Here is a 15326-nt window from a genome sequence, read left to right on the forward strand (position 1 = left end):
TTCTTTATACCAGTTTAGTAACATATATATATATATATATATATATAGCTATATGTGTGTAAATATAATTTTGAATTAAGCCAACCTGAAGATGTGGTTACAGAGAAAAGGAACACTACTTTCACTGCCACATTTATCCTTGGATGATTACAGCATCGTGCATAAAATCCTCGAGAATGAAAACTTCCGCAATTTTAGTCGCTTTAGACATCTACACAGAAGGCTCATTTTGTGTTCGATTTTAAACTTAATTTTCCATTCACCATGGATTCCCTTTTACTGTTAAATGGATTTTAAAGTCGGCTCATTAAGATTCTAAATTGATTTTCGTTAAATATGCCTGGGTGAATTTTTTTCTTGTTAAGGAATTAAAGTGAGTATCGGCGATGGAGTTGATTATCTAATTATACTGAAATTAATTACGTAATGCGTAATACAGACTTGTACGACATTTTAACGCAGTTCATTTATTGATCAAACTGATGATGAAAATGGAGAATAGTCCTTGTTATGTAATACTGTATTTGACTTTATATCCCCGTCATCTCTCTCTCTCTCTCTCTCTCTCTCTCTCTCTCTCTCTCTCTCTCTCTCTCTCTCTCACACACACATAAAAAGTTAGGCCGTAATTCCAAAGTATATAGCAATTCCCAAGACACTTTTATTTCTTATATATAAAACCATGTGAAAGTTTTCTAACAGACTTTGTGTCATAACGGGTCTGAGATACTGTATTATTGAGGGAGGGAGTGAGCGAGTTGTTTACAATCGTGACGTCAGAGTATGTCCTCTTTAAATTTGCCTTTGATGTACCTGGCGGCAGTTTCACCCACTACTGCCGCTGCGGTAACTGCTGCGTATCTTGGACTGCTTTGAATTTATGCTTGGAATACTTCTTCATTTTTAATAAGTGAAGACATGTTACTCTGGAATAAGTAAAATGAAAGAAATTGAGAATTATATATTTTTTTTCCACCTAGATTGTCATTGGTTAACTATATATGAGGGGCGTTGCCATTAAAATTAACGTGTGTTGGGGGTTATTATAGAGATTTTTACCCAAAGTAAAACATCTAGAGTAGGTCAAATTGATCACACAGGTTTTACAACGTTCTCTATACAATTATCAAATGGAATAGGTGGGAGTATAGCCATCAGATTTTGTGGGGTTGACTAACATGCTTTCTCCAAGTAATCTAGGTTAATTAGCTTATGCCCAAATTTATACCTTCCAGTTTTAGCAAGGATGAATTATATTGATCACATTTTATATGTCTTTGATTCTTAAGATCTTGAAAAATGGTAATTCATTATATCCATTTCAAAATAAATTTTTATCTAGTTTGTAAGAATTTATTATTAATACTAATATATATAAAGTATATATATATAATCCACCCCATCTCCAACGCTTCTCCTTTCTTCTATTAACGTGTTTTTTCCTATTTCTATGGGATAAGCTCGGTTGCTTTCTTTTTGAAGGACTTTGCTGTGGCTTTAAGGTAGACCACAATTCCTTTCGGCTGCCCTGCCTGACATTGCTTAGACCCCGGTAGCGTATGTTAATGTGTTGTACTAGTCACCAGTGTCCTTCCTCCCAGCAGTGAAGAGTCCTGGCTCGGTTAGGTCGACGGCTCGAGACTTGTGAACCCACCTCATCCCCAATGCCCTACCGACAAATCCTGAAGGCTGGACCCTTTTTGTAACCCACCTTAAAAGAGGGATCCTTTAGTGGGAAATTTGCGGTATTGCCCTTTTTCCAGAGGTTTCATAGTGTCCCTTTTTTTCATTGGGTATTTTCTGAGTAGGTAGTATGTAATTTGAATATATTCGTCTTTAGCTATTGGTTGGGATGTACAGTCTGAACTCTGTTCTGTAGGACGGCCTAATAGCTGCTTCTCGGATATCTAATATTTCTTAAGAACAGGTTCTGATATTCGAGAAAGGTGTGCTGATGCTGCGGTAAACCAAGAGAAATAAGATTTCGTTGCCTATCTTTTTATCTTTACTCTTATATCTATGTTTGATATGTTTATTTATGGGCTTGTATTATACATTATTTTATTTTATATATGTTTGTATATGTATATATTTAATGTGTATATGTATATATATGTATGTGTATATGTATATATATGTATGTGTATATGTATATTTATGTATGTGTATATGTATATATGTATGTGTATATATATATATATATATATATATAATGTATGTGTATGTATATGTATGTGTATGTATATGTATGTGTATATGTATATATGTGTATATTTATATATATGTGTATGTATATATATATATATATATATATATAATTTTTATATTTTTAAACAGTTGTTTGGACTAGTTATTACTGGCTGTCACAGTAAGTTACTGTTGTTGCATCGAAAATCTATACGCGATATGTTATGTTGCAATTTAGTAATGGTTGCAGAGTGAAAATAAAATTGCAAGGGAATGTGGTGTTTTTCCTTTGGTGTTTTCCCCCTGAGCACATTTCTATTCCTCCTTATGTATGCGTAGCTTAATTAATGTTCATTCATTATTTAGTATGATTGTATTTTCGCGTATAAATGTAAATTTTAAGCAATTGTAATTAACACAATGTTATTTTATGAACTAAATCTAAATTGGATTTTGTCAGTTCTGTAAAAATTAGATAGATTACCTCGATTTTCTTTGTGGGGGGCATTTAAATTATATCCATTCATTGTTGCATTTTGTTAAGTGTTTTTTAGATTATAGTACGCTTGATATTTATTAATAGGGCCTCAATTATAGAGAGATTTATCTCTGTTAAACGTGTTGGTTATTAAGTACAATTGATATTCTTACGCGACCAAGAAAATATAACTGAAGGGTGTTGTTGAATTATAGTGTGTCTCGGCCTGGTTGGGTAGTGTGCATCAGTAGGTTCCAAAGCAGGTGCCGGAAATACTTGATGTTTGGCTAAGCTGTGCCTGGCAAACCAACTGTGCTCTCTCTCTCTCTCTCTCTCTCTCTCTCTCTCTCTCTCTCTCTCTCTCTCTCCCCCTCTCTCTCCCCCCCCATTAACTTCTGCCCCTGCTTATCATTTGGTTCCCCGCCCTTTTCATTTTTCTAAGCGAGTCTTTCATGTTCCTCATCTGCTTTTACAATTTATCTTGTGCAGTCTTTATATTATTAATTATAGGACTACTTTGGGCAAGAATGTAATAACATTGCAATCTTATCTGAAAAATCCTATGAAAAAATATATTCTACAGTACACATTTATAGATATCTCCGTAGCTAAAGAACTGATCCAAAGTAATGGTCTTTATGTTCTCGTGGGACACGTATTTAGTAACAACTGTTGTTTTATCATTTTAGACTTGCTTATAGTAACAGCAAAGGGCTTGTGATGTTTGTTATGCAACACCCATTTAAATTTCTAAGTAGAGTTATATAATCCTGTGTGTCACATTAGGCTTTAAGGAATATTGTAGGGTGTTGTGGAGTAATTTATTGGAAAAGCTAGACCAGTCTTAGAAATGACTTGTCTTTCCTGCAAACAGTAAATATAATGCAATGGGAAGACGAGCAGCATAGAAATATTGGTTATCTTATTTAGGCCATTTTTTCCTGCGTCACGTATTGTTTTAGAAGTGACAATTTGACTGTGGCCACAGAGATATTTTATGTTTAAGGAGACGCACTCAGGGGGTATATTTTTCTCATAATGGCCGAGTTAGATTTACCCTTCCCATGTGTGTACTGGATATGCTAATTTGTGCTCGCTGAACATTTAAAATGTTGAAAAGGACAGGCCAGAAAGGGGAAAAGCCACGAAGGCTATAACACTGTAGGTCCATCCTCTTTAAGAAGAAACTTATTCAAACTGAAATAAAACGTTCGTTAGCTGTCGCCTGTCGATATAGTTTGTCTCTGCCAATCACGTATACACAAACATGGCGAAATGCTCATCAGTCAAGGACAGTTTGTGATAGTCAGCCATTGTGCAAGACATCACAGCCAGATAAACCTGCATGTTCCCTTGCTTTACGGCCATCTATTGTGTCATAAAACTGTGGGGGGGGGGGGGTTTGGTCCTTTTTACTGCAGTGTCCCGCATTAATTACAGTGTTCCTTTGCGATTGATACTTGTACACGCAAGCTCACTCAGCGTAAAGTAAGGCACAAGAGTACTGTGTTTATATATTCTGATTGCATTTTAAAGATCTTTTGTAACAAACCTGACTGAATTTGGCCAGTAATTTTACAGGATACAAGTAGTCATTTGAACAAAGAAAGAACGGGTCTCACATCAACCAAATGGAAACTTAAAATTGACAAGCTAAGAAATTTTATTGCATAAATAGCTTCTCAAATCAAAGTGAACAGGAAAGCAAAAAGCAAATTGAATTTTTTTCATGCTATCAAATTCTAACCCACAAATCGGTGTGAGGACGTTGATTGAAAAAGTCACCATCGACCTTACCTAACCTGGTGCAGCACTTAAGGTGACCCTAGATGCCACACACAAATAGTCAAGGACTGTAAATAATTAAGATGGTACGTCTTGGCCATCACCTATTCTCCCCAAGTTATTTAAGCGTGGTGAAGTGGAATGCCTTTTTTTGTGGGCTGTCACTGTCAAGATCACCTCCGGTTTCACCTTTGGCCGATCTTTCACGTCTGCCTCCTTTCATTTATTCATTTACCGTATTGTTCCTTCGTTTTAGTAAACATATACACACATTCTGGGCTGCTAAATTACTGTGAAAGTGGTTACATTGTTAATTACATTTACACATTATAGACCATTTAACAATTTGTATAATTCAGAAAGAAAAACTTGTTGCGTTTATTACCTTAATAGACTAAATGGTACCTGAAAAATTACCTCACACAAGTCATTATTGAGTTTCCTTTCTTAGCAAGCCAAAACAACTCTCGGATTTATTTTGGAAGTATTGCATATATTTTGGTCATTATTTTATTATTGTAATTTTTAGGAGATTGGCATACAAGCAAAATATCAACCCCCGAAAAAAGATTTTGTATAAATTTTTAATAAAGGACATTTCGGACTGATAATATATGAAAGTATGATAATTGCATCCCATTATCCTAATTGCAGACAGGCTTGTAGATGAAATGTCAGATATTAAGGAAAAAGTCTGTCCTGGAAATTGGCCATTAAACACTTATAATTCATATTGACAAAAGACTATAGTTAAATATAAAAACGGAAGTTTTTTTTTATAATCTTAAATACATTTAGGGAAAAACTAGATCGTAAGGATCTTCAGGTCAAATACGTGGATAAAAGACTCATAAGCTGCTCGCACGAGAGAGAGAGAGAGAGAGAGAGAGAGAGAGAGAGAGAGAGAGAGAGAGAGAGAGAGAGAGAGAGAGAGAAGTTATCCTGTCCACGTGACAGAGTGGTTATATTTGAAAGAACAGGTGTTAATTGGAATGTGTGTGTGTGGACTTGAGTTCATCTAGGACATGAGGCAATCCCTTCTTTTGTGGACATGACGAAATCCTTTGGCACTGCAAGTGTAGTCTCATTTGTTAATTGGTCATGCTTTCATATTAAGAATTCATATATATATATATATATATATATATATATATATATATATGAGAGAGAGAGAGAGATATATGAGAGAGAGAGAGAGAGATATATGAGAGAGAGAGAGAGATATATGAGAGAGAGAGAGAGATATATGAGAGAGAGAGAGAGAGAGAGAGAGAGAGAGAGAGAGAGAGAGAGAGAGTTTTCTCACACACACACACACACACATATATATATATATATATATATATGTATATGTATATTGTAATATTTGTCCAGACTAGGGTGCAGTTCATATTTATAAATTTTGGTAGCTTTATTGATATTTTGTGTATTAAACTTATGTTTACGTTGAAATTTGTGTATGATCTTTTCTCATCAGATATGTTATAGTACAACATAAGATTCATAACAGGTAATAATAAGTATCCTTACTTTTCAGGAATCCATGCCCTGAAAGTTGTGGGGCGAGTTGGAGCGGGCGGGTCGGCGGCAGACCACGTGATGACCGAGGGCCAATCAGGTTCTGCTTCGGGTCAACTCGCCAATCAATATGCTGCCCACGATGACGTCACCCGTAACAACGGTGACGTCTCGGCCCGAGACAACCAATCCGACAATACTGCCAGTTTAATAAGCCAAGCCACCGACATAGAGTTCGAACACGAAACTGCAGATTACCAGTGGCTCCTTGACTATGAGTAAGTACAGCAAAAAGAAAAAAAAATCTAAATTGTGGTTGACAGTGGTTGTTAATTGAGTTATTAACTCTAACCTCGATCCCCATTATCTTCCCGTTTAACTACTGCACTGTTACAGCCTTCCCTTAGCCCTGATCAAGTTTAGGGTTGTGAAACGATCTCTCATAAATTTATTTCTATGTCAGGGTCACATTTATTTTGTACTAATGAGCTTTAAACAAAACCATACTGGAATGAAAGTGCATAAATCAGATTTCTTCCTAAAGTTAAAGGTCAACAGCCCATTTCCATGAAATTATAGGGTACGGTTGTAACTAATCCCCTTATTTGTCGGCTGCAATATTGATATGAATACCAGGAATATGTAAAGGACCTGAGCGAGGAAAAATTGTGCTGGCATGATCAAGTAAATCCCCATGTGGCACGTTAACTAAGCACTGAAATGGATAGCTGTGGTGTCTCAACCAGGGAAATATGTGGGTTTAGCAACTTTATCCCAAAACTCATTTTGAGCATTTGTATGACAAAATCCCTGGAATATGTATTGCGTAGGTGTATATATTCATATAGCAAAGTGTGCATCAAGTATGTTTGTATGTGTGTAATTTATATTCATTTTAGGTTGTCTAATATTCTATTCGAATTTTTAGTCTCGTATCTTTAGGGTAAATTCTTATCTCTTAAAAGTTGGGAAAGAGCCGACTTCCGAGAAAACTTCATATGCGCCAGGATATCCTGTGTTGCTGCAGATCTCTCTCTCTCTCTCTCTCTCTCTCTCTCTCTCTCTCTCTCTCTCTCTCTCTCTATATATATATCATTTGGTTATACCTTTTGACCCATCGGGAAAGGAGAGCCTGACAGTATATTCCCCTTGAGGATTTTAAGAAGCCAGTATAAACAAGAGACTGCGTTTTCAAAATCTATAAGAGAAATCCAGTCATGAGCCTCACCAATGATTAAAATACGTTATCGTCAAAAGAGGAGCATAAATTTACACATGATTGTTTTTGAGCAAAATTTTCTATTTGTATACTACTAAGTCAATAAAAATACCCACAATAAAGAAGTTAAACTTCCAATGAAACAGGACTGACAACCAGCTGACTTTTGAAATAGTAAACTATCCCGTATCAGTATGATTAGGCCAATATGTCGACGAGATGAAAAGTGAGGATTAATTAAAAAAAATATATAAAAATAAATATATTTTTAAGTTCACGCAATATTTGGGGATTTTTGTTGGCACTGGCGTAGAGGCTAGTGACGTATATCAGCATTCTTCTGTGTCACTAACTGGAATTCTCCCAAGTGTTAGGAAACCCATGCCTTGTCATTGCCTATTCAAGAAGGAAAAAAGGGAGTCATTATATCACTATATATATATATATATATATATATATATATATATATATATATATATATATATATGAAATTTGTGTGACCATCCGTTGTGAAAACTAGATTTAGTAGTTATTCACCAAGATTCAAGTTAACTTCAGTAATAGCTTCTTCCTCCTCTCTCTCTCGTATCATTATTATTTCGGGAAGGTTATTGATGTATTGCTGCTCTCTCAGCAATAATAGTCTTTATTGTAATAGGTATAGCAGAGTTCACATCAATCACCATGATATCGATTTATCTGTCGAAGTTTGATTAATATATGGCCTTTCCATGATATCATTTGAGAATGTATTTTTTTATTTTTTTATTTTTTTTTTTTTTTAAATATTAGCATAGTCCTTTCGTTAAACCTGGAGCAGTGTTGTCAATCAAATTATCTAGTTTTAACAAAAAGGAAGAGGAAATCTTTTGGCCAGGAAGAATGTCTGGTGTAAATAAAAAAAATAATTTGTTTATTGGGCTAAACTCTTATCAAAATAGATGAACTTCACATAGCACAATTAAAAACATGGAAAATGACTGCTGTTGAGATTAATCTTCATACATCATTCACTCTCGAGATATTTAAATATCAGTTTTCAACGTCCAAGGTAATTAAGTTTATTCTAAGGGCTTATAAAACAAATGGGCATAGTATGAGCCAATACGTTATTGGTAGTGAAGGAAGGAATACTGGAGTAATTGACCTGATCAATAGCATACTTTTTTTCCTTTTAACCAAGTTAATTTGTTTTATGTTGAACTGGAAATTAACGTTATACCATTGTTTTGAGCGTCTGTTAAATGACGTACATCTGTCATTTAGGAATTTAACTTAAAACCACATTTACGAGCCAAATATAGCAGATACCTCTGGCAGCATGGTTAGAGAACTTAAGATTGGTTTTTAAACCACAGAGCTAATAATAGAAACCTATTATCAGTCTTATATTACTGAATTTTCTCTTCCTTCCTAAATGCAGACTTAATTTAAATTATTATTACTATATAGTTATCATACTTGAAAAGATATGGAAGCTAATTGAAGGATGGAGTGTAAATAGCTACTGGTCAAATAGATTTATCAATGCAGTAAATCTGGAATTTAGGGTTTTATGAGCTGCATTGGCATTTATTTATGGTCATACTCATTATTATTATTATTAACCACGCTACATCCTTAATTGGAAAACCACTTCTAAAAGCCCAACGGTTCCAACAGAGAAGCAGCCCTGTGTGGAAATACACTATATATGAGAATAAATAAATATAAAATATATCATGATCAATAACAACTTACAGTAGATAAATCTTATACAAATTATAAAAAGGGACTTGCCAACCTATTCAACAGTAAAGCAGTTGCAACAGGTTTGAACTTCTGAAGTTTCACAGAATCAACTACTGAATTAGGAATATCTTTCTACAATCTGGTCACAGCTGGAATAAAACTTCTTAAATGCTTTGTAGTAGACCCTTATGATGGTGAAGGCAAGACTTCGAATTAACTGCATAATTATTACTACGTACACGATGGTGCAGCCTGAGTTCTGAATGCAAAGGAAGGAAGGTCAATTATGAAAAATCTTGTGCAACATGCACAAAGGAGTAACTGAACGACGGTGCCAGATATCAATATCCAGATCATGGATGAGGAATTTGATGGGTTAAATTTTTTTCCAACAAGTTATAGTCAGCAACCTAAGGCCAGATGGAGAGAAATATTCAAACCATGACAGACAAAAGGAATTCTAACATTTCTTCAGGATAGACTGGTCACCAAAATTCTCGACTTCATCAATTAGCCAATTTTTGTGGCATTGAAGAAACTGTGAATGAGTTTCTCATAAGTTTATTTGCAGTCAAGAATCGCTTAGAATTTTAAAAGTTTTGGAACAATCAAAAGACACTTGACTGGTATTTGTATGAAAGAGATTTGAGTTTCACCTAACTAATTTTTTTTTTTTTTATTTCGTGTAATTGGCTAGTGTGTGTCCAATCACATTGCATAGTCATGTAGTTAGTCACAAGTAGGATTGGTTGTTGTTTAGTTTAACCATCACTTGATCATACCTTTGTAAATTCCGGGCTCCTTGGAGTTTCTCATAAGTTTATTTGCAGTCAAGAATCGCTTAGAATTTTAAAAGTTTTGGAACAATCAAAAGACACTTGACTGGTATTTGTATGAAAGAGATTTGAGTTTCACCTAACTAATTTTTTTTTTTTTTATTTCGTGTAATTGGCTAGTGTGTGTCCAATCACATTGCATAGTCATGTAGTTAGTCACAAGTAGGATTGGTTGTTGTTTAGTTTAACCATCACTTGATCATACCTTTGTAAATTCCGGGCTCCTTGGAGTGTAGACGATGTTATTAAAGCTGAAATGATTTAGGTTCAAAGGTTTATTCTGTCGTTTTTTTTAATTATTGTTCAAAGTATCTAAAGAAACTAGCACTTCAGCAAATACCATATGAATAAAGGGATGCCACTTTATTTCCATTAATATTAAAAATTTTACGTTGTGAGCATTGTCATAAATCGAAAGACTAATTTCTTTCCGAGAGAGAGAGAGAGAGAGAGAGAGAGAGAGAGAGAGAGAGAGAGAGAGAGAGAGAGAGAGAGAGAGAATATATATTAGTAATATGTATAATTTTGCACAATTTTTTATTTAAATGGCTTGTGGTGGAAACCACCTTCCCATTTTTAAAGACTTGGCTTACAAACTTGTCTGATTATGTGACGTAAACTCATATATGTACTTTAATTATTTTTGGAAATTTAACTGATTAATCTTGGTGTTAAATTTTTTACCTTTTCTATATCTTTATGAAATTCTTAATTGTTCTATTCTTAAAAGGTATATTTTCTTATAGATAAAATCTTCACTGACATAAATTTTTTTTCTTCTTAGCTTTTTTGTTTTCTAATTTCAAATATTCAGTTGAATAAATATACATGTTAGAGAACTGAGGTATGAAAACAAAATAAAATTCTGAATTGTTAATTTTATGGATTATTTATAATTATTAATGAGTTGCTATTCTTTTTCTTCCCTTTCTTTTGTGCTTTGCCTTGGCACCTTAAACGTAATGGACTTTTACTAATCATTGCTAACTGTGGCCAATTTGCTGCTTGGTTAAACAAATGCATAATATTGATTACTATTAATTTTTCACTAATCCTTATGTATCACTTCTAATTATTTCCACCTGTCTCCTTTATACAATAAAACTTGAAAAATATTTCCTTGACACACAATGATTTGGTGTTGTATTTCTTCACCATTCATTATTTTCTCCTCTTCCTTGCTTTTCTTGGCTATAACATGCTTCACTATTTCGACATCTCCTGTATCCATGACAATGTGGGATGTTTGTTTCTTTTACTATCCTGATATGCATAATGCCTTGTATCCTGTAACTGCTCCACTTTGGCTTCACTATGGCTGTATTTTCCTCTTACATATTTACTTCTGTACGCTTTTGCCTGTAAAATAATGGACGTGACATTAATTGCATTATGTACACACAATGTTTTGTAACACCTGTCACCCAAACTCTTATCCATGGTGTATTAACAACATCCTTTTTTCTGTCCAACATCTGTTTTACTACCTAACCTACTTAACAACACCTGATCAATTTTGCTTGTGCCCTGGCCAATATTAACCCCAGCCTGCCATGCGCTAGGTACCGCGAGAGTTACAGCCGAGAGGTGGGGTCAGCGTCTATGTGCTCGGGCCGGGATGGGTCAGGTCGGGTGTCGGTGCTTGAACCTAGTCAAGGCCAGTTACAAGATCTCTCTTACGAAACATTGGCCAGGAATCTTGATGCGAACCTTGCCGAGATTGACATGGATGACTTCCGAAGTGAAGACATCCACAACATCCTTACACTTCCAACCATGTGTGGAGAGTTTCAGGTAAGCAACATAGATATTGGTGGGTATAAATAACTTTCATTAATTTATTTGAATGTTTCAATAGTGCTGACTCATGATTAGGATTATAAATAAGTTAGACCTAATTTTTAAGGTACTGTTTATTGTAGCCTACTTTGATTATGTCCAATTAATTACTTTACATTATTTTACAGAGTGCCGAAGATGGGGAGATGTTTGCCAGTGTTTCAGGATCCATGATGGACAGATATGACCTTGAGTCCTCAGTGAGTCCACACACTTCTTCCCACTGTGATAGAGAGGAGGAAGGTGAAGATGATGATGATGATGAAGACGATGATGAAAACAATGAAGGTGACAGAAAAGAAGTGGATGAAGTTGAGGAAGAGGAGTATAGTGGGGTTAGTGGAGAGTTGTCCCTTTATCAGTCAGGGCCATTGTTTTCACCATTAAAAGAACCCCCTCCTCTGGCCAACACTACTTTCAGTGTCGATTCCCTGGACTGTGATTCCCTCCATGATGACCTCATCCTCACTTGCCAAGCCAACAAAGACAACTACACCATAGCATTTGAAGGTTCTTTCATACATTACTCAGAAGACTCGGATTACCATGAAGCAGGCAAGTTAGATTTGGGTGTTAAATATTATTGGTGTTCTTGGAATTAAATCTTATCCCATGCTATAAACTTTGTATAAATATTTTTTTTATTTGTGCCAATATAATTGTCTTAAAAATTCTGAAATAAATTTTAATGGTTTAAGCTCTCCAAAATGGATTGTTAATATTTTTTCTATGAATAGATTCAATATGAATTTTTTTACTTTTTAATGTCTACTTTTGTTTATCTTGCTAAAGAAAGTTGCAAAGTACTATCTTTAAACACTAAATTTTATTTTCAGGTGAAAGTGAATCCAGTGGTAGCAGCCATTGGTCAGCAGAAAGACTGGAAGGAAGATGTTCTGCACCCTCCATGACACATTCTGACCAACCTTACACCACCTGGTCACGTGTCAGTCGGAGATCCTCTCGTACACCAGAGGTGCCTTCCAGGGCCTGTCAACCTAATCAGAATGGAAGCCAGTTAGAGGCTCCCAAGTTAGAAGGACAGTCTCAACCAAGCAGCAAGAGCAACAGCATGCCAAACTTGATGCGTCGTTCTCTTATGCGTCGTTCTTTGGAGGCAGCAGCTGGTTGTGTTAAGGTTTATGATTTGCAGAATAGCATGCGCTCAAGTCAGAGTAGTAGAACTGTGGCAAATGAAACTAGTAATTTCTCTTTGGTTAAACTATTTATGAGACAAAAAAGCCTCAGTAAAGAAGCAGTCAGTTTGTGTTCCAGCATATCACAGGAAGGTGCCTGTTGTTCAAGCTCTGACAACCAATCAAATGTACATGATTCCTCTGATTGGCCCATGAACAGCCAATCAGAGAATGACATGGATGGAAGTGCCTCTCCTGTACCACCACCTGTCCTCATGAGACAAAATGGTGTCATCTACCATGACCGAGGGTTTAGAAGAAGAACAAGTTCTCTCGGGGCTCCTGAAATCACTCCTCGGACCAATGCTGGTAATCAGGATTTTACCTCTCAAGATACAGGAGGTGACACAACTTTGACCTCTGGTAATACACAACAGGAAGGCGTCCTCAATAATAACAATAACATCATCACTGCTGGCAATTTACTTGATAACAACACAGTTCAGTTTTCAAACAACATGGACAATGTCACTAGTTTTGAAGATAGTCTAAAAGAGACAAGTCCTTGTTCCAAGCCACCTGTCACTAGTCCTATCAGAGAGGAGCCTGAAGGTATGGATATTTCATTGGATAGTAGAGGTGAGAGTAAAGTTTTACTGGATCAGTCTGAGAAAGAAACAAAAATGCATGATGTCCTTAGATTGCGAGACAATAAACTTAATGCCGAAAAGAATAATATGACACCAGTGAAAAGTATGGCAAAAGATGCAGGAAATAAAAATATTAACAAAAATGCCTTTAATATTCGAGTAGATGAGCGAAAGAGATCACAATCACCTGGAACACCAAAGAAAGGCAATACTAGAAGAGAGAGCACAAACACTAGCACTCGTAGACGCCAAGATTCTGGTAACTCTTCTAGTGGTTATATTTCTAATCGCGGATCCACAGAAAAAATTAGGCAGCCTTCAGATTCTGAGCAAACTCCTCAGAAACCTCGACCAAAGCCACGGGTCCTCAAGCAGATGTCAGACCAATGCCTTCAGACCTCTAATTTGAAGGTTTCAGCGATGGTGAACACAAGTTTCGACCTTGATAAAAAGGAGGTGTACATCTACTACCCAAACTATGCATTGCCAGACCTGGGCTTCCTGAAAGATAAAAAGTACAATGTTGATGCTAGAGTTTTTCTTGTACCTCAGCATTTCGTTTCCCGACCAGAAGAGATAAGAAAAGCCAGAGAAGCTCGAGCAAGACGGCCATTCTCTTGTGGTGATATGGAAAAACTACGGAAACATGGATTTGGCCATATTAGGGACTGGGACTCGTTGAACTTTTTGTTACCAAAAGAGCTTAAAGAAATGCTCCTTGACGAGACAGATTGCATGGAAACGACAAAGCCATCATTTTGTCAGTCTCCTAAACCCACTCGCCGACCAGTTAGTTGTGATTACACACCACAACGTTATACGAATGATATGAAAAGCTCATCAAGCAGCTTGAATTCAACACAGCCATCTTCAGGTTTTAGAGGTTCCTCAACAATGCTCAATGATTCAGAAATGGAGAGTGGTGCAGATCAAAAGTATCTATATAAATATGAAAGTGTCAGTGCAGAATCTGAAATGGTTGAGAAACCACCGCCACTGCCTAAGAGATCTATTTCTCTTCCTATGGAAGAGAGAGCAGGTCCAGAGGATACAGATACTCCCCCACCCAGACCACCATTGCCTCGTGGAATACTTCGCAAATCTACATCATTAAAAGACGACCAAAAAGGTGCAGGTGGACACAATAAAAGGTATAGTGCTATAGACCCTGGTAGAGGTAACATGAGAGAAGACTTGTTAAAAAGGAGATCATTGCAAGAACCTATGGAGTACATGGCCCAACGTGCTGCAAGAGAAACCATTCCAGAAGTGTTTCAGACAAACAGTGAACCAGAAAATGATAAAGAAGTTACAACTAGTCCACTTTCACCCATGGGTTGCAGTTGTGTAAGTACCCAATGTACTGGCTTTTGTGGTAAGGGACTTCAAAAAAAGAATTTGTTACGCGTCAGTGAACTTCCAGATGTGTCTAGCCATGAGGAGCTAACAGAAGAGGATCTACTAAGAATTCGCTCTCAAGTCAGCACACTGCTAGTCACGAGAGGAAATGTTGGTCCCATCCTGACAGATGTCAATAATCCCTGCGACATCTGTCCCAAGAAGAGTGTTAGCTTTGCAGAGAAGGTATGCATCTATTTACGTAATTCTACAAGTCATCTTTATTCTTCTAAAATTCCAGATGGGTCACTTGACAGGAAGGTATGTGTCCTGATATAGCTGATATATTCATGGTTTTAAGATTTTGGGACTTGAAACTACTTAACATCAGCAGCTAAATATCAAGCATACTAATTCTACCATCCTTCATCCATGCCCAGTGTATATACTCTAAAGCTTGTCTGACAGTAGAATTGGGTGATTATTTTTCAGCTTTTATAATTTTCTTTTGTTTTGTCCTGCTAAGGTTAAGGACTGTAACAAACTAAAGCATATTTGCTGCATACTCAAATAGTACTATATGTTTGGAATGAGATGGAAATTAATTTT

At 36.0% G+C, this 15326-nt stretch overlaps 1 protein-coding gene and 1 long non-coding RNA gene across 2 annotated transcripts in view; one reads left to right on the forward strand and one right to left on the reverse strand.

The window, feature by feature from the left end:
- The window catches only part of LOC137632582 (uncharacterized), a 148694-nt gene that overhangs the window by 121573 nt on the left and 11795 nt on the right, over positions 1-15326 (forward strand). The window contains 4 exon segments of the mRNA XM_068364611.1: positions 5988-6246; positions 11302-11548; positions 11722-12148; positions 12430-15038. Coding sequence (XP_068220712.1) covers positions 5988-6246; positions 11302-11548; positions 11722-12148; positions 12430-15038 — 3542 coding nt within the window.
- LOC137632583 (uncharacterized) overlaps positions 10626-15326 on the reverse strand; it is a 58086-nt gene continuing 53385 nt past the window's right edge. Inside the window, exon 3 of the long non-coding RNA XR_011042062.1 lies at positions 10626-11113. This is a non-coding gene — a long non-coding RNA (uncharacterized lncRNA). The remainder of the gene's footprint in view (positions 11114-15326) is intronic.

Source organism: Palaemon carinicauda, chromosome 41 (genome assembly GCF_036898095.1).
Source record: "Palaemon carinicauda isolate YSFRI2023 chromosome 41, ASM3689809v2, whole genome shotgun sequence".
NCBI lineage: Eukaryota > Metazoa > Arthropoda > Malacostraca > Decapoda > Palaemonidae > Palaemon > Palaemon carinicauda.